Source organism: Hemiscyllium ocellatum, chromosome 21 (assembly GCF_020745735.1).
Source record: "Hemiscyllium ocellatum isolate sHemOce1 chromosome 21, sHemOce1.pat.X.cur, whole genome shotgun sequence".
Classification (NCBI taxonomy): domain Eukaryota; kingdom Metazoa; phylum Chordata; class Chondrichthyes; order Orectolobiformes; family Hemiscylliidae; genus Hemiscyllium; species Hemiscyllium ocellatum.
The window spans coordinates 20,249,049-20,269,386 of record NC_083421.1 but is presented as its reverse complement, the minus strand read 5'-3'; the positions used below and the strand labels follow the sequence as shown (position 1 = coordinate 20,269,386).

Below are 20,338 nucleotides of genomic sequence, written 5' to 3'. Positions count from 1 at the left end.
AGCCTCCTGCTGGTCTACTTTGGATTCCAGCATCTGCAGTTTCTTTGTCTACAGACGAAGGGAGCTTGGCAGGGAGTAAACCACTGGACACACATTAGATTTCTGTAAGGCTTTTCACAAAATGGATACCGTTTGTGAACCAATAGGATCAAGAGAATAGTGGCACATGAATCATCACCGTGGGGAAATATTCCCAGTGTTTCTCTCAGCTGTCTGTCTTTATTATCTCAGTAAACATTCTGGAGCTTGGAGACACACAAATTCAAACAGTTTTTTCATTGACTCATGGGATGTGGGCTCTCTGGCTGGGTCGACATTCATTGCCAGACACTAATCACTGTTGGAAAGGTGGTGAGATACTTTCTTGAACCACTGCAAAGGATAATGAAGGTGGTCAAATATGAAGCCAAGCAGGATAGGCTACAGGAGAATTCAAACATACTTAGGAATTGGTCAATAAGAACAGGATGAAATATAATGTAGTAACAAATATTCAGGAAGGGACCCTGAGTGTTAAATGGAGTCCTGATGGACCATATATTCATATTTGAGAACAATCGCGTGGCAGTGAAAGAAACAAACTAAACTGGATGTATTAGTTGGTCAAACTGTATGAAAATAGTGAGATAACCCAGATACTTCCTAAAACATTGACGACCTCACTTAAATACTGTATTGGTCCATGCTATAGAAATAGGACACTGCAATAATTCAAAGGATACACAGAACAACAACCAACTGGAGCAGGGAATTGGATTATGAAGAGCAAATCTGTAAATGATGTATGATCTGACTGGAAGGGGAGGGGGACAGAGGAAATCCTGCTCATCAGATTCTGTAGCGCAACAATAACATTTTTTCGGCAGCTGTTGGAGTGGGAGGAGTGACAGCAAGGACCAGAGGGCCGACGGGAAGGTAAATTTTAAAAGATATAAAGGTTTACCTCATGTATAGGCCGAGCACATACTGAGCAGGTGCAGTCACAGGGCTGTTGGGTAAGTGAGACTTTATATTTGGTTGCTTTACCATAAACAATACTCGGGTCGTGTCTCCCACCCGTCGTCCTCCTCCAACCAAAACAAAAAGGTCTGTGCTCCAATTGGTACGGTGACTGGTTTCTTTTTTTTAAAGTGTTCAGTAGTCTCGTTGGGAATTTAGAGTCATAGGAATGCAGGTTAGGGCAGTGGAATGTTCCTCCTGCAGAATGTGGGAGGTAAGGGTTACCACGAGTGTCCCTGCTGACTGTATCTGCGGGAAGTGCATCCAACTCCAGCTCCTCGAAAACCGTGTTAGGGAACTGGAGCTGGAGCTAGATGAACTTCGGATCATTCGGGAGGCTGAGGGGGTTATTGAGAGCAGTTACAGGGACATAGTCACATCTCAGGTACAAGAAAATGGCAGATGGGTTACCATTGGGGACGGAAAGGGAACAGGCAGACAGTGCAGGGACCCCGTGTGGCTGTTCCCCTCAATAACAAGTATACCATTTTGGATACTGTTGGGGGTAAGTAATGGGGTACAGTTCTCTGGCGCAGGGTCTGTCCCTGTTGCTCAGAAGGGAAGGGGGGAGAAGAGCAGAACATTAGTCATTGGGGGATCCATAGTTAGAGGGACAGACAGAAGGTTCTGTGGGAACAAGACAGACTCACGGTTGGTGTGTTGCCTCCCAGATTCCCAGGTTCATGATGTCTCTGATCATGTTTTCGGGATCCTTGAGGGGGAGGGAAAGCAGCCCCGTGATCCACATGGGCACCAACGACATCGGTAGGAAGAAAGGTGGGGATCTAAGGCAGAAATTCAGGGAGCTGGGATAGAAGCTGAGAGCTAGAACAAACAGAATTGTTATCTTTGGATTGTTGCCTGTGCCACGTGCTTGTGAAGTGAGGAACGGGGGGAGAGTGGAGCTGAACACGTGGCTGCAGGGATGGTGCCGGAAGAAAGGTTTTGGATTCTTGGATAATTGGAGCTCTTTTTGGGGAAGGTGTGACCTCTACAAACAGGATGGTCTTCACCTGAACCAAAGGTGCAATGGTTGCTAATGGTCTTCAGGAAGGTTTAAACTAATTCAGCAGGGGGGGTGGGAATGAAATTGGAGTTTGAGTATCTGAGAGGGTGAGAGTAGAGAAGTCAGAACAAAGATTTCAACTTGCAGCATGGGTTGGTACCTGGGATTTCAATGTTGTGGCCATTTAGGAGACATGGATAGAGCAGGGACAGGAATGGTTGTTGCAGGTTCCGGGATTCAGATGTTTCAGTAAGAACAGAGAAAATGGTAAAAGAAGGGGTGGTGTGGCATTGTAAGTTAAGGACAGGAAGGACGTTTGAGGACTCATCCACTGAGGTAGTTTGGGCTGTGGTTAGAAACAGGAAAGGAGAGGTCACTCTGTTGGGAGTTTTCTATAGGCCTCTGAATAGTTCCAGGGATGTAGAGGAAAGGATAGCAAAGATTATCCTGGATAGGAGCGAGAGTAACAAGGTAGTTGTTATGGGGGCCTGTAACTTTCCAAATGTTGACTGGGAATACTATGGTTCAAGTACTATAGATGGTCAGTTTTTGTCCAGTGTGTGCAGGAGGGCTTCCTGACACAGTATGTAGACAGGCCAACAAGGGGCGAAGCCACATTAAGATTTGGTACTGGGTAATGAGCCCGGCCGGGTGTTAGACTTGGAAGTAGGCGAGCACTTTGGTGATAGTGACCACAATTTGGTTATGTTTACTTTAGCAATGGAAAAGGATATATAAATATTGCTGGGCAAGAGTTATAGCTGGGGGAAAGGCAAGTACAGTGTGATTAGGCAAGTTTTAGGATGCACAGGATGGGGAAGGAAACTGCAGGGGATGGGCACAATTGAAATATGGAGCTTGTTCAAGGACCAGCTATTGCAGGTCCTTAATAAGTATGCACCGGTCAGGCAGAGAGGAAGTTGTCAAGCGCGGGAGCCGTGGTTTACAAAGGAAGTGGAATCTCTTGTCAAGAGGAAGAAGGAGGCTTATGTTAGGATGAGGGATGAGATGTGATGGCTCAGTTAGAGCATTTGAGAGTTACAGATTAGCCAGGAAAGACCTAAAGAGAGACCTAAGGAGAGACAGGAGGGGACATGAGAAGTCTTTGGCAGACAGGATCAAGGAAAGCCTTAAAGCTTTCTAAGGTACATCAGGAATAAAAGAATGACTAGAGTAAGATTAGAGCCAATCAAGGATAGTAGTGAGAAGTTGTGTGTGGAGTTAGAGGAGATAGGGGAAGCACTAAATGAATACTTTTCATCAGTATTCACACGAGAAAAAGACAATGTGGTTGAGGAGAATACTGAGATACAGACTACTAGACTAGATGGGATTGAGGTGTATAAGGAGATATTAGCAATTCTGGAAAGTATAAAAATAGATAAGTCCCCTGGGCTGGATGAGATTTTTCCTAGGATTATCTGGGAAACCAGGGAGGAGATTGTTGAGCCTTTGGCTTTGATCTTATGTCATCATTGTCTACAGGAGTAGTGCCAGAAGACTGGAAGATAACAAATGTTGTTCCCTTGTTCAAGAAGGGGAATAGAGACAACCCTGGTAATTATACACCAGAGAATCTATTTTCAGTTGTAGGTAAAGTATTGGAAAGGATTATAAGAGATAGGATTTATAATCATCGAGAAAGGAATAAGTTGATTCGGGATATTCAACACGGTTTTGTGAAGGGTAAGTCGTGCCTCACAAACCTTATTGAGTTTTTTGAGAAGGTGACCATACAAGTGGATGAGGATAACTCGGTTGATGTGGTGTATGTGGATTTCAGTAAGGCATTTCATAAGGTTCCTCACGGTAGGCTATTGCACAAAATACGGAGGCATGGGATCGAGGGGGATTTAGCGGTTTGGACCAGAAATTGGCTAGCTGAAAGAAGACAGAGGGTACTGGTTGATGGGAAATGTTCATCCTGGAGTTCAGTTACTAGGGGTAACACAAGGATCTGTTCTGGGGCCACTGCTGTTTGTCATTTTTATAAATGACCTAAATGAGGGCGTAGAAGGATGGGTTAGTAAATTTGTAGATGACACTAAGGTTGGTGGAGTTGTAGATAACGTGGAAGGATGTTATAGGTTACAGAGGAACATAGATAAGCTGTCGAGCTGGGCGGAGAGGTGGCAAATGGAGTTTAATGTGGAAAAGTGTGAGGTGATTCACTTTGGAAGGAGTAACAGGGGTGCAGAGTACTGGGCTAATGGTAAGATTCCTGGTAATGTAGCTGAGCAGAGAGATCTCGGTGTCCAGGTACACAGATCCTTGAAAGTTGATCAGGTTGTTAAGAAGGCGTATGGTGTGTTAGCTTTTATTTGTAGAGGGATTGAGTTTCACAACCATGAGGTCATATTGCAGCTGTACAAAACTCTGATGCAGCCGCACTTGGAGTATGGTGTGCAGTTTTGGTCACCACATTATAGGAAGGATGTGGAAGCTTTGTTCAGAGGAGATTTACTGGACTGTTGCCTGGTATTGAGGGGAGGTCTTACGTGGAAAGGCTGAGGGAACTGAGGCTGTTTTTGTTAGAGTGAAGAAGGTTGAGAGGCAACTTAATAGAGACCTATAAGATAATCAGAGGGTTGGATAGGGTGGACAGGGAGAGCCTTTTTCCAAGTATGGTGACGGTGAGCACGAGGGGGCATTGCTTTAAATTGAGGGGTGATAGGTATGGAACAGATGTCAGAGGTAGTTTCTTTACTCAGAGAGTAGTAGGGGTGTAGAACGCACTGCCTACAACAGAAGTAGATTCACCAACTTTAAGAGCATTTAAATGGTCATTGGATAAACATTTGGATGAAAATGGAATGGTGCAGGTTAAATGGGCTTCAGATTGGTTTCACAGGTCAGTGCAACATTGAGGGCTGAAGGGCCTGTACTGCGCTGTAATGTTCGATGTTCTAATGTTAAAAACGCTCTTCATCTCGGGCTGAACTCATCCAGCCTCCTTCACGGGAGCTTCTCAACACCCCCTTCACCAGAAACCCTCCCTTGACCCCTCAGCTGTTCACCCAGCCCTCTCTATCCCCACCAGCCCACTTCACCTGTCCCCCACCCCCCGTGACTGCCCCCAGAATAGGGAGAGAGTGCAGTTGAACACGTGGCTGCAAGGATGGTGTAGGAGGGAGGGCTTCAGGTATTTGGACAATTGGACTGCATTCTGGGGAAGGTGGGACCTGTACAAACAGGACGGGTTGCACCTGAACCAGAAGGGCACCAATATCCTGGGGGGTAGGTTTGCTAGAACTCTTCGGGGGGGTTTAAACTAATTTGGCAGGGGGATGGGATCCGGACTTGTAGTCCAGCAAGTAGGCTAGCTGTTTGTCGGGATGTCCAAGAATGTAGGGAGGCTGTGGAGAAGGGAGCACTGACAGGGAATACTTGCGGACACAGAGATGGGCTCAAGTGTGTATACTTCAACGCAAGGAGTATCAGAAATAAGGTGGGTAAACTTAAGGCGTGGATCGGTACCTGGGACTACGATGTTGTGGCCATCACGGAAACGTGGATAGATGAGGGACAGGAATGGTTGTTGGAGGTTCCTGGTTACAGATGTTTCAGTAAGATTAGGGAGGGTGGTAAAAAAGGAGGGGGGGTGGCATTGCTAATTAGAAATGGTATAACGGCTGCAGAAAGGAAGTTTGAGGGGGATCTGCCTTTGGAGGTAGTATGGGCTGAAGTCAGAAATAGGAAAGGTGCAGTCACCTTGTTGGGTGTTTACTATAGGCCCCCCAATAGCAGCAGAGATGTGGAGGAACAGATTGGGAAACAGATTTTGGAACGGTGCTGAAGCCACAAGGTCGTAGTCATGGGCAACTTCAACTTCCCAAATATTGATTGGAAGCTCTTTAGATCAAGTAGATTGGATGGGGCGGTGTTTGTGCAGTGTGTCCAGGAAGCTTTTCTAACTCAGTATGTAGACTGTCCAACCAGAGGGGAGGCCATATTGGATTTGGTACTTGGTAATGAACCGGGACAAGTGATGGGCTTGTTAGTGGGTGAACATTTTGGTGATGGTGACCACAATTCTGTGACTTTCACCTTGGTTATGGAGAGAGATAGGTGCGCACAACAGGGTAGATTTTACAATTGGGGGAAGGGAAATTACGATGCTGTAAGACAGGATTTGAGGAGCATAAGTTGGGAGCATAGGCTGTCAGGGAAGGATGTGGTGGAAATGTGGAACTTTTTCAAGGAACAGATACGACGTGTCCTTGATATGTATGTACCTATCAGGCAGGAAAGAAATGGTTGTGTGAGGGAGCCTTGGTTGACGAGGGAGGTTGAATGTCTAGTAAAGAGGAAGAAGGAGGCTTACATAAGGTTGAGGAAACAGGGTTCAGACAGAGCAGTGGAGGGATACAGGATAGCCAGAAGGGACCTGAAGAAAGGGATTAAGAGAGCTAAGAGAGGGCATGAAAAATCCTTGGCGGATAGGATCAAGGATAACCCCAAGGCATTTTATGCGTATGTGAGAAACATGAGAATGACGAGAACGAGGGTAGGTCCGATCAAGGATAGTAGTGGGAGATTGTGTATTGAGTCGGAAGAGATAGGAGAGGTCTTGAATGAGTACTTTTCTTCAGTATTTACGAACGAGAGGGACCGTATTGTTGAAGAGGAGAGTGTGAAACAGACTGGTAAGCTAGAAGAGATACTTGTTAGGAAGGAAGATGTGTTGGACATTTTGAACAACTTGAGGATAGACAAGTCCCCCGGGCCTGACGGGATATATCCTAGGATTATGTGGGAAGCAAGAGAGGAAATTGCAGTACCGTCGGCAATGATCTTTTCGTCTTCACTGTCAACGGGGGTGGTACCAGGGGACTGGAGAGTAGCGAATGTTGTGCCCCTATTCAAAAAAGGGAATAGGGATAACCCTGGGAATTACAGGCCAGTTAGTCTTACTTCTGTGGTAGGCAAAGTAATGGAAAGGGTACTGAGGGATAGGATTTATGAGTATCTGGAAAGACACAGCTTGATTAGGGACAGCCAGCACGGATTTGTGAAGGGTAGGTCTTGCCTTACAAGTCTTATTGAATTCTTTGAGGAGGTGACCAAGCATGTGGATGAGGGTAGAGCAGTGGATGTAGTGTACATGGATTTTAGTAAGGCATTTGATAAGGTTCCACATGGTAGGCTTATGCGGAAAGTCAGGAAGCATGGGATAGAGGGAAATTTGGCCAATTGGATAGAAAACTGGCTAACCGGTCGAAGTCAGAGAGTGGTGGTAGATGGTAAATATTCAGCCTGGAGCCCAGTTACAAGTGGAGTTCCGCAGGGATCAGTTCTGGGTCCTCTGCTGTTTGTAATTTTTATTAATGACTTGGATGAGGGAGTCGAAGGGTGGGTCAGTAAATTTGCAGATGATACGAAGATTGGTGGAGTTGTGGACAGTGAGGAGGGCTGTTGTCGGCTGCAAAGGGACTTAGATATGATGCAGAGCTGGGCTGAGGAGTGGCAGATGGAGTTCAACCCTGCCAAGTGTGAGGTTGTCCATTTTGGAAGAACAAATAAGAATGCGGAATACAGGGTTAACGGTAGGGTTCTTAGTCAGGTGGAGGAACAGAGGGATCTTGGGGTCTATGTACATAGATCTTTGAAAGTTGCCACTCAGGTGGATAGAGCTTGTAAGAAGGCCTATGGTGTATTAACGTTCATTAGCAGAGGGATTGAATTCAAGAGTCGTGAAGTGATGTTGCAGCTGTACAGGACTTTGGTTAGGCCACATTTGGAGTACTGTGTGCAGTTCTGGTCGCCTCACTTTAGGAAAGATGTGGAAGCTTTGGAGAGGGTGCAGAGGAGATTTACCAGGATGTTGCCTGGAATGGAGAATAGGTCGTACGAGGATAGGTTGAGAGTTCTCGGCCTTTTCTCGTTGGAACGGCGAAGGATGAGGGGTGACTTGATAGAGGTTTATAAGATGATCAGAGGAATAGATAGAGTAGACAGTCAGAAACTTTTTCTCCGGGTACAACAGAGTGTTACAAGGGGACATAAATTTAAGGTGAAGGGTGGAAGGTATGGGGAGATGTCAGGGGTGGGTTCTTTACCCAGAGAGTGGTGGGGGCATGGAATGCGCTGCCTGTGGGAGTGGTAGAGTCAGAATCATTGGCGACCTTTAAGCGGCAATTGGATAGGTACATGGATGGGTGCTTAATCTAGGATAGATGTTCGGCACAACATCGTGGGCCGAAGGGCCTGTTCTGTGCTGTATTGTTCTATGTTCTATGTTCTAGCTCCTCCCCCAGTCACTGGTCAGGAGTTGAAACTGTAAGAGTTGGGACATCATGGTTGAGATTGGACAAGGCGCTGGTGATGCTTTTTCTGGAGTAGTGTGTCCAGTTCTGGCCCCCCTGTTGTAGGAAGGATATTATTTAGCTGGAGAGGGTTCAGAAAACATTTACCAGGATGCTGCCAGGAATGAAGGGTTTGTATTATACGGAGAGGGTGGATAGGTTGGGACATTTTTCACTGGGGCGTCGGAGGTTGAGAGGTAATCTTATCGAGGTTTATAAAGCCATGAGGGGCATAGATAAGGTGAATGGCAGGTGTATTTTCCCTAGGATGGGTGATTTCAAGACCAGGGGGCATATTTTTAAGGTGAGAGGAGAAAGATTTTAAAAAGACGTGAGGGGCGACCTTTCTTTTTCCACAGAAAAGGGGTTTGTGTGTGGAATGAACTCGCAGAGGAAGTGGCTGCAGTGACAACATTTAAAAGCCATTTGGATAGGGACATGAGGACAGGTCGAGAGAGAGAGAGACATGGGCTAAGTGTAGGCAGGTGGGACCAGATCAATTTGGGAACATAATCAGCATGGACTGGTCAGACTGAAGCGTCTGTTTCCGTGCTGTATGACTCTGTTTACAAGTCTTGGATGAACCTGTCACCTGTTGGGTCCACGCCTTAAAGCATCCTCACCATCAATACTCCTTTAACTGTTCTCCCTGCCCAGCCATCTCCTTCCTACACAGTCCGGCCAAGTGGGGAGTGACAGTTACACTCACCTGAACACACTCAGCCTTCAGGATGAACTTGGGGACGATGGGGGGAATATTGGCCTGGTAGTAGATACGGTGACTCACTCTCTGCAGCAGGGGCTCCACCGGCGTCACACAATGCAGGATGACTCCGCGGCCCAGGGACGAGTGATTGAACAGCATGTAGACAATGCCAGGACCCACCTTCAGCAAGACAGAGGCAGGGCGTGAACAGGGAACAAGGAATACAACCAAAATCCAGGAGTGACAGAGACAAACAGGGTCGGGTGGAGACGGTTCAGGAAGGATCCTGAATATCACAGATCGTTGGAAAGCTGAAATAAAAACAGACATTGCTGGAGAAACTCAGCAGGTCTAGCAGCATCTGTAGAGAGAGGAACAGAGTTCATGTGATCTTCCACTCGGACCAGTGAATGTCCGCTCTGACAGAAAGGTCAGAGACCTGACACATTCACTCAGGATTTCTCTCCACAGACCTGTGCAGTTTGTCAGATTTTCAGCATCTGCCATACTTTGTTTTTTTTGTCATTTTTAACCAAATTTGGCAACTTTCTCAGAGACAAAGATCTGATTCACATCGGGAGCAGCGTTCCAGCTTTTCTCCCGACTCCTATGGGTGAGGGGGAGAAGGAATACCATGTTTTATCCACAAGTCATTGAATGTGCATGCAAGAGGATTTTAAGAAAGTTGCATTGATATAGCACTTTTCATCATCTCTCAAACTTCCCACTACTTTCCAACCAAGCAGGTTAGTTTCAGGGAAGTCACAGATGCAGTATGGGAAATCTGGCAGCCATCTGTGCCCACAATCCCCACGAGGGACTGACCGGCCAATCTGTGCCCACACTCACCACGAGGGACTGACCGGCCAATCTGTGCCCACACTCACCACGAGGGACTGACCGGCCAATCTGTTTTGAGGTGCTGTTTGGGGAACACACCTTGGTCAGGAGATGTTGTTTGTCAGTATAGGGCTTGAGGAGGACCTTTCACACCGGCATGGGCTGTGTTTAATTGTCTCTTTGAACGATAGTATCTCCAGCATTGCCTCCCTCTATCAGTACCACAGGGGAGTGCCAAGGCGAGATATCATACCCAAAGGTCTGGTTTTATTCACTCTCAGACTGAGGGCATCTCTGGCCAAGTCAGCATTCATTGCCTGCTTGCAACTTCCCAGAGGGCAGTTAAGGGTCAAATCACATTGCTGTTGGTCAGGAGTCATGTGTAGGCCAGACCAGGTAAGAACATCAATGAACCAGATGGGTTTGTCCTGACAATTGTTGGTGGATTCATGGTTATCGTTAGACTCTGAATTACAGTTTTTATTAAATTCAAATGCCACCCTCTATCGTGGCAGGATGGGAACCCTGGTCCCCAGAACATTGGCTTGGTCCATAAATTAAGAGACCAGAGATAATCCCAATATGTCATCCCCTTCCCGGAGAGTCCTTGGAGGGCGATTTGAACCCAAGAGCTTCTGAATTGAGGCTGAGAGCGTAAAGCGCAGGTTGAGAAATATGAGCTCATCAGAACACCACGATACAGGGAGGGGAGGGGGAGAGCGCGTTTCCTGCTCATCGAATGGCATCACGCGAGGAATGGGAATGTGGTGGAGTGAGGGAACGCGGTACAGGGGTTGGGAATGCTGCTGTGTTTATCTGAGAGAGCTCAGCTCGGGTTATCTCCAGTCAGGGGGCTTTTTGGATTCACAGTAATTCCCATGCCAGTTCCTACCTGCCTGGCAACTACATGGACATCCAGGAGAGAGCAGTGCCACCCGAGGATGTGCAGCGAATGGTAGACCAACATCCGCGAGCAGTGTTTTGTCGGCTCAGCCTCTGGGTGCCATTCCACCTGAAGAAAAACAGTAGCAGCCTTAGTGTAGCTCATCACCTCCCTCCCTCATGGACAATCCCCAGACCCTCACAGAGACATCCACCCTCTTCAGGCCATTCAGCCCTTTGTGTGCACGCTGACTGACTCTCTGCAGGGGTTTCTGAAACAGTTGCAGCCTCTCCTTTTGCCCCAGATCCTGCACGAGTCTCCATTCTGGTTTATATCAACACCTCCTTGAAAAATCTCCCACCTCTTGCACCAGCCATTCAGGTGGAACATTCTAGATCAGTACACCAGTTCACAGCACCACACCCATCCCCACCACAAACTTCCAATGTTTTTGTGCTAACTGAAGACAGACCTGTCTCCTTGCATTCCTGACCTGGAAATTCCGGAAACAATTACTCCCCCTGTTTAGGATTGCAAACATCTCTGATCTCTCCTAAACCTCCCATGCTTTAAGGAGGAGGCTTTTTTCATAATTGATACCTTTCACCCTGAAACTATTGGTGACATCCCAAACTCCAGCTGAGAGTCAGCCACTGCTCTATAAACATTGAACATTACCGTGAGGGGGAAACCCTCAATCCTTCCACCCATTCATAAAACGCGATGATTTGGAGATGCTGGCTTTGGACTGGGGTGTACAAAGTTATGGAACAGAGCTCCAAAAGGTAGTGTTTCTAAATAAACCTGATGGACTATGAGCTGGTGTTGTGTGACTTTTAGCTTGAGACAGCTGATCGTTTCCTCTATTTAAATTTACCAAACATTTAACCCTAAACACCTCATCTCAAAATCTAACACACATCAATGGTCACTGTGGGATCGTAAGAAGGATCTTCCAAAACTGGTTCACACCCCCAGGGCTGTCTAAGGCATTAAGGGGTCCTTTTCTAATTAAGTAATTAGTAATTCCTCCTATGCATTGGATTAGTTGCCTGTTACAGATTGGAGCTGAAAATGTGTTGCTGGTTAAAGCACAGCAGGTTAGGCAGCATCCAAGGAACAGGAAATTCGACGTTTCGGGCCAGAGCCCTTTATCAGGAATCATTGGATATGACCAATCTGATGTTTTATAATCACCTGATTTGATAGTTATGCCTCACCTTCCCTCCCAGACAGCCATTGACTCTCTCTGGTGACTTACTGGGGACACACTCCTGTCACAATTCTTGCAACTGTGAGGAGAACACAGATATCAAACACAAACCCTCAACCAATTCTGTCTTCATTTTTAAGAAAGATAGAAGAGGGATGTAAAGGGATATGGACATACAGGACCCAAACCAAAGAGGATGATTCTCTCTCCTGTCAGCGGTCTCCTCCTTTGCTGTCTCTGGCCTGTGAGCCATCAGGTATAGAAGCAGTGTGTGACACGCACATACACGCTCACACGCTACACTGTATGGCCTCTCAGTTGTCCAGCTCAAATATCGAGTTACCTGCAAGGTCCCAGAGCTTGGCTCTGACAAATTCAGGGAAATGTAGCGGGGAGCAAATACAGAACAAAAGGGTCAACTCGATAATCTTTCTCCTGCTTTCCCAGGAGAATTCCCAATCAGGGCTGCAGTATCCAGCAGCCAGGAATCTTTATTGCTGAGAATTAGCCAGATCCCAAATGAAACATGGTGCCCAAGTTCTCCTTACCTTCCAGTCATGTTGTGCAAAGCCCCAGAGCCTGGCCCTGGTGTAGCGTAGATCAGATCCACTCAGCATGTTGGGGGTGTGCAGGTGGGACAGGTGAGCAATGTCAGCGGCATTCTCCGGGATCTCCTGTCACAGAAACACAGCCCATCAAACACACACACATCCCTCCGAATCTATTGGCAGAGCAGAGTACGCTACTCCCGGGAACTGCAGGTCACGTAGACCTCAGCTCCTTAAACATCCAGCACATCACACAAACTGATTAAAACCCAGCAACCCAGGCAGAGGAAGCTCAGGGAAAAAAATGTGCTGAGGTTCGGCAACATAAGGGGAGGTGGTGGTATTGTCACTGGAGTTAGTCAGCCAGAGGACAAGGGACGGAGGTTCAAATCCTGTTACAGCCGTTGGTGGAGTTTAAATTCAATGAACAAAATCTGGAAACGGTTTTGGGGTTTAAAAATGTGCCTGGTTCAATCTCCAATCCTTACTTGGCCTGACTTCCACACATTCCTCTTAACTCTGACAACCAGCCACCAAGTCCAAGGGGACTTACAGGTGGACAATAAATGCCTTGCCAGCTGTGCCCACATCCTACATGCAATAAATGAAAAAGAAAATGCTTTGCCAGAAGGGAGTGTTTGAGACACAGGTACAGGAAATTCAAATAGGCGACTGTGGGTGGAGCAGGACAGTAGTAAATAGTTGACAAGGATTCGAAGGTTTTAATGAGCTCCTGTACTCTAAATGGTTACAGCACAGAGAGACTGAAGCAAATGGCCCTCAGACCCTGTGACCATTGCTCACGGTCTTTATGGAAGTAATGGATGGAGCAAATTAATGGAAAAAGGATCTGGAGGAGGCAAATTCTCAGCCTGGTTTACATCAGGCCCTGTGCTGTTGGGTCACTGTAGGTGAAAGAACTTTCCAGAAACAGTAACGTTAAAGCAAAAGGATTGCAGAAGCTGAAACAACGACAAAAGTGCGGGGGAAACTCAACAGGTTTGATAGCATCTGTGAGGAGAGAAACAGAGTTAACATTTTAAGTCCGGCGAGCCTTCCTCAGAACAGTTCGGGATTACTCAGTCTGGGAGTTTGATGCTGGAAAAGCGCAGCAGGTCAGGCAGCATCCAAGGAGCAGGAGAATCGACGTTTCGGGCAAAAGCCCTTCATCAGGATAAGCTCCCCCAATGCTGCCTGACCTGCTGCGCTTTTCCAGCACCACACTCTCGACTCTGATCTCCAGCATCTGCAGTCCTCACTTTCTCCTGGGATTACTAAGAGCCAACACCAGACTTGAAACTGCTTCTGTTTCCACAGAGGCTGCCAGACCGACTGAGTTTCTCCGGCACTTTCTGATTTTGTTGATTCCGCTCTGATGAAGAGTCATCTAGACTTGAAATGCGAACTTGCTCTCTCTCCAAGGATGCTGGCTGACCCGCAGATTTCCAGCAGGTTTTGTTTTCATTGCTGTCGATTGTCAACAACATGGGGTCAAATGAGCTCCAACCTCTTTCCTATCTTGCCCTGGGCTCCCACAGGACCTGGGGTCAGATACAAACACCTTGCCTCTCTCTCTCTCTCTCTCGGCCCACCTGGATGTGACAGTTGACGTAATGCTCAGTCCTCCCACGGTACACCCACTCTCCGGACTGGATCTCCTCCTGTTCCGGGACACTCCAGCTCGGGTCAATACCGTCACAGTGAAACCACACAAACACCGCACAGTTCATCTCGCAGGATGGCCAGGTCTTAATCTTCGCAAAGTCTGGCACTGCAGGAGGAGACGACACACACACACACGGGTCAGACCACTTTCATTGCTGTCGTTAACTCTACAGCTCCCTCTCACCCCAAGATGTGCCCCACCCTGAGCTCCACTGTGCCTCAGACACAACCCCACCCACTCCCCCCATTCGGCCTCACATTTCAGGATGACACTGTGTGAAGCCTCATTACTCCCACGTGACTATTCCCACCAGGTTAGAGTGGTCATCCTAAACTGAGCCCCACCGTCAGCATCACTGGTCCTCCTTGACCCTGAGCCCAGTGCCCCTATGGCCCATACCTTTCTCTGCATACGGAATCTTTACGCACTTGCCATCCTCACCACGGAACTGCCAGCCGTGGAATGGGCACTCGATGCAGTTGCCAATCACTTGCCCTCCCACAGCCAGGTTAGCGCCCAGGTGAGGGCAATAGGCATCCACGACATAGGCCTGTCCATCCTGCCCACGATACACCGCAACCTGTTCCCCTGCCAAAGGACAATCAGACATTAATAACAAGCAATGCCAACATGTCCCAGAGAGCTCCCCCTTGTCCCCATGGGCTGCAGCCCAGAGACCGTCGGGCGCAGAGACAACTCCAAACCACTGAGCCAGGGCATCAGGCGGCCAGAGTGTCTGCCCCTCTCTCACACCCCACCCCTTCACGGGTGGGTGACCCACCACTCCAGACCCACATCTCCAGTTACCAAACAGACCACACTCCGTGTGAAGCCACACCACTGAACAACATTAGATACAAGGCTGGCCACATGGAGTAGACACACATACAACGGAGGAGGTCACATGGGTTTCCTCAATGCAGGATTCTGAGGTTTTCACTACATGAACAGCAAACATAGGTGCAAGTGGCACAGCTAATCAATAAATCGGTATCTCACCCCGTGCTGTCCCTCTCCTGGGAGTGTTTGATGGGGGACAGTGTAGAAGGAGCTTTACTCTGTATCTAACCCTGTGCTGTCCCTCTTCTGTTCCCCATTCCCTGTTCGTTTACTGCTGCTGTACCATATTTTATGGAGCTTTTTAATACCTTAAAGGAATGCACGCTCATTGAAAATCATATGTTAATTCTTTAAATGCTAACCATTGTGTATCTACCATCACATCTCTCAATGTGGTTCCCAAACAACCGTAACTAACACCATCATTCTCAGACAATTTGCTTTGGTCCAATTAAGATTCTAGTTTCATACTTTAACTAAATCACTTTCAAATTAAATGTACAATTTTAATCAACACCAGGTTATAGTCCAAGAGATTTATTTGGAAGCACTAGCTAACGGAGCACTGCTCTTTCATTGGGTGGTTATGAGTGGTTGGCTCCGAAAGCTAGTGCTTCCAAATAAACCTCTTGGACTATAACCTGGTGTTGTGTGATTTTTAACTTCCTGAAGAAGGGCTCATGCCCGAAACGTCGATTCTCCTGCTCCTTGGATGCTGCCTGACCTGCTGCGCTTTTCCAGCAACACATTTTCAGCTCTGATCCCTTAACTTTGTCCACTCCAGTCCAACACCGGTTCCCCCATGCCATGTACAATTTCATCACATTAAAAGTACCAGACTCTTTCTTATTGCACAACTCTGGATCTAAACTATGCTGATTCCTAGTTGGTTACTGATCTAGCAAACTATTAGACTTATTCCATTCACACATCACTGCAGATTTTGTATGGAAAGTCAAGGTAAAGGTGCCAGCATAAGAATTAGCAGAAAAAAGCCATTTGGCACATTGCAACGTGCAGTGCAATTCAACAAGATCATAGCTAATCGGTTTGCTCCACATTCCTCCCTACCCCTGATAACCTTTCACCTGCTTGAAGAATCTCTGCCTTAAAAATATTCATGGACTCTGAATCCACTGACCTTTGAGGAAGACCGTTCCAAAGACTCATGACCTTCAGAGAAAAACAAATTGCATCCGTATTAAGTGGGTGACCTTTAATTTTTAAACAGTGACTGGAGTTCGAGATTCTCCCATGAGAGGAAACATTCTCTCAGGTTTGATTAGATTACTTACAGTGTGGAAACAGGCCCTTCGGCCCAACAAGTCCACACCGACCCGCCGAAGCGCAACCCACCCACACCCCTACATATACCCCTTACCGAACACTACTGGCAATTTAGCATGGCCAATTCACCTGACCCACACATCTTTGGACTGTGGGAGGAAACCGGAGCACCCGGAGGAAACCCACACAGACACGGGGAGAACGTGCAAACTCCACACAGTCAGTCACCTGAGGCGGGAATTGAACCCAGGTCCCTGGCGCTGTGAGACAGCAGTGCTCAGGAGCTTATATACTTCAATCAAGTCACCTCTTCCCCTTCTAAACTCCAGCAGATATAAACCTAGACTGTCTAAACTAACCTCATAAGACATGCTCCAACTCATTTCCATCCTAAAATTGTTATGTTCCTTTTCCTAAATGTCTCTCCAATTTCCTGACTTACATTCAACATTAAAAAAGTACTGCTAGTGAGGCTTTTGCCCCTTGCTGTTAGTTTCACCCAAATTAATTGTTCTTCTCAATTGTGAGCACAGATCTCTCTCTTCCTAGTGTCAGGCATCCTCCTTTTCCATTTCATTTCTAGCATCTAAAACCCAGCACCCTGGAATTGTTAGTTCCCAACACTGGTCACTTTGTCATCCCAACAAGTGACACCAGAGGGAGCTCTGGCCCAGGATTGAAGGAGCAGCTCAGTGACGTGTTAAGGCAAAGCAAGATGTTTGATCAGGGATTTCTGGTTCAGCTCCCTCCAGTGCCACAGTCTGAATAAACCCCAGTATCCACCCCCCAGCCTCCAACAATGGCCCAGAGCCAGCAAACTGGTACACAGGTCCAGAGATGATTAGGGAACAGGGCTACAGCACCTACCAGAAATACACAAACTACTGGACGTAAAGAGCAGATACAGGTACTCCTCGGTTAATCTTGAGCTTCTCTCACGTCTTACAGCCAAAACCCTCAGGATGGAAGTACACTTGCATTTGGCTAAGCTGACCTCACTCAGAGGGTGGTGGTGGGCTGCTTTTCAGACTGGACACCTGTGACTAGCCACAAGGATCGGTGCTGGCTCCACTGCTTCCTGCAATGGATATACATGATGTGGATGCCGATATAGAAGGTAGGCTTGCAGATGACACCAAAATTGGTGGTGTACTGGCCGGCAAAGAAGGTTACCTCCGAGTACAATGGGACCTTGATCAGATGGGCCAATGGGCTGAGAAGTGGCAGATGGAGTTTAATTTAGCTAAATGTGAGGTGCTGCATTTTGTAAAGTCAAACGAGGGCAGGACTTATACACTTAATGGTAAGGTCCTATGGAACGTTGCTGAACAAAGAGACCTTGGAGAGTGCAGCTTCATAGCTCCTTGAACAGGGTAGTGAAGGAAGCATTTGGTATGCTTTCCTTTATTGGTCAGAGGATTGAGTACAGGAGTTGGGAGGTCATGTTCTGGCTGTACAGGACATTGGTTAGGCCACTGTTGGAATACAGCATTCAATTCTGGTCTCCTTCCTATCGGAAAGACGTTGTGAAACTTGAAAGGGTTTAGAAAAGATTTACAAGGAAGTTGCCAGGGTTGGAGGATCTGAGCTATCAGGAGAGGCTGAACAGGCTGGGGCTGTTTTCCCTGGAGCTTCGGAGGCTGAGGGGTGACCTTATAGAGGTTTATGATGGGCATGGATAAATAGACAAGGTCTTTTCCGTGGGTCGGGGAGTCAAAATTAAAGGGCATAGGTTTAAGATGAGAGGGGAAAGATATAAAAGGGATATAAGGGTCAACATTTTCACTCAGAGGGTGGTACGTGTATGGAATGAGCTGCCAGAGGAAGTGGTGGAGGCTGGTACAATTGCAACATTTAAAAGGCATCTGGATGGATAAATGAATAGGAAGGGTTTGGAGGGATATGGGTCGGGTGCTGGCAGGTGGGACTAGATCGGGTTGGGATATCTGGTCAGTGCAGACACGTTGGATGGAGGAGTCTGTTTCCATGCTGTACCTCTCAATGACACTATATGCAAGGCCGAACCTGCTCAGTTCAGTAAAACAAAACACTTCCCACAGAACATCTCAGACAGTGTTCCAGGAAATGGATTAAAATGGCACTCCCCTTCTGGCCCCATGTGGAGTCTGGCTGTGCACACACTTCTAGACAACAGGCAAACAAGTCAGAATGTGTGAAGGCCATTCAGCCTTTGAAAGAACTGTCCAGCATTCCCACTCTCCTGCTTCCTCCCCCACAGCTCCGGAAAAGTTGATCTTAAAATATGTATTCGCTCCTGTAATCTTGAAAAAGATATTAGATTCTGCTTGCATCACACCTCTGCTCTTCCTTTATGTAAACTGTTCAAACAATCCTCTTCATCTCCTGAGTCACTACTTCACACAGCCCTTGGTTGTGACTGAGTGAGCTAGCATTGGCCCAATAGAGTCTGATTATGATACTTCCATTGTCCTCATTAGGAGTTATTAGCTCCTGTGGTGGGAGTGATGCTAGTCAAACATCAAACCAGCTCAGTGCTGCTCACTTTAAGGTGCGCACTGTGACTCATTCTTTGACACAGGGACAGAGGGAAGGGAAGACTGCAGAAATACAGGAAATGAAAAGCTCGCGTTTAAAGTACCCTCCCAATCCTGGCAAACAGGACCGTGAATCTCAGTGAGGGAAAGGGAATGGGGTCTTCCACAACACAACAGGAAAATGCTGAGGCTGCTGCAAGTATTCAATATTTCTGACAAACGGTTCTCTAGGTCGAGTACAGAGCGAGGTGATGTGTGTTCTGGTGTGGGAATGACTTCAGTCAGATCGGACAGTCAGCCTGAGCTCAAAGTGCATCCAAGTGTAAAGATCAGAGTTTTAAAGAAATTTTGCAGAATTATACCGAAGTCACTTGTAAATAAAAGGGAAAACTACCTGGTCAAGCCCCAAGTCACCACACAGAGAGATCCAAACAGGACTCAAAGTGAGTACTCAACCTTGACCTGAAATGTTAAATCAGTTTCTCTTTCGACACATGCTGCACAACCTCCTGAATATTTCCAGCATTTCTGTTTGTATTTCAGAGATTTCAGAAACACTGATGGGCAGATCACTGAAACATGACAAAGATATGGGAGGTTTGTTGAATTCATTGATCGAGGAGGAAGAATCCCTTTCCCTCCAGGAGCCATGAGCGGGCTCTCCCTCTCAGTGTCCATGTCACAAAGACACCATTCAGCGACTGTCCTCCATCAGTGCTCCCAGCTCAAGATCTCCGTTCACCTTCCCTTTCATTATTTAATCCACCATCTCCTGGTTCCACATTGTTACAACTAGAACTTTGCCAGTGTTTGGATTTGAAACGTTACCGCGGGGCGGCACAGTGGTTCAGTGGTTAACTCTGCTGCCTCCCAGCACCAGAGTCCCAGGTTCGATTCCAGCCTCGGGTGACTGTCTGTGTGTAGTTTGTACGTTCTGTATCTGCATGGGTTTCCTCCCACAGTCCAAAGCTGTGCAGGTCAGGTGAAATAACCATGCTAAATTGCCCGTAGTGTTAGGTGCTTTAGTGAGGGGGAAATGGGTCTGGATAGGTTACTCTTCAGAGGGTCGGTGTGGACTGGTTGGGCCAAAGGGCCTGTTTCCACACTGTAGGGAATCTAATTTAATCAAACTCTGTTTCTCTCACTGTCTCTGCCCTCAGACCAGAGTATGACTTCATTTTAACTTGGAAGCACCATTTCACTGCTGTGTCTGAGAGTGGAATGCTCTCAGTTGAATAGTTGAATTTTTGACTGACAACAGGAATTTAACTGAACCGTGTCAGGAGGTTACTCACGGTCAGTCACCACCCTCTGGGAGAGGCCATGACACAGCAACTACTTCTGAACTGATTGGCTTCTCATTTCTTTTACTGCTCTTGGAAATGTTTACTCCCTCCAGTGAGAGGCACAGACAGGTGTCTGTAGACTTCACAAGCTGCTTTCCAGCCAATGGAAATGCTTTGAAATGTGGTCACTCCTCAAGCAGAGATCCCAAACTGTACCCAGCAAACGCCCACAATGCACCATGT

The 20,338-nt window shown here is 47.1% G+C and overlaps 1 protein-coding gene across 1 annotated transcript in view; it reads right to left on the bottom strand.

The window, feature by feature from the left end:
* Positions 1-20,338, bottom strand: part of zgc:92275 (cholesterol 7-desaturase nvd) — a 65,317-nt gene that overhangs the window by 2,414 nt on the left and 42,565 nt on the right. Inside the window, exons 2-6 of the mRNA XM_060841732.1 lie at positions 14,566-14,754; positions 14,093-14,271; positions 12,501-12,626; positions 10,749-10,868; positions 9,020-9,196 (exon numbers count right to left, since the gene is read on the bottom strand). Of these exons, the coding sequence (XP_060697715.1) occupies positions 9,020-9,196; positions 10,749-10,868; positions 12,501-12,626; positions 14,093-14,271; positions 14,566-14,754 (791 nt within the window). The remainder of the gene's footprint in view (positions 1-9,019; positions 9,197-10,748; positions 10,869-12,500; positions 12,627-14,092; positions 14,272-14,565; positions 14,755-20,338) is intronic.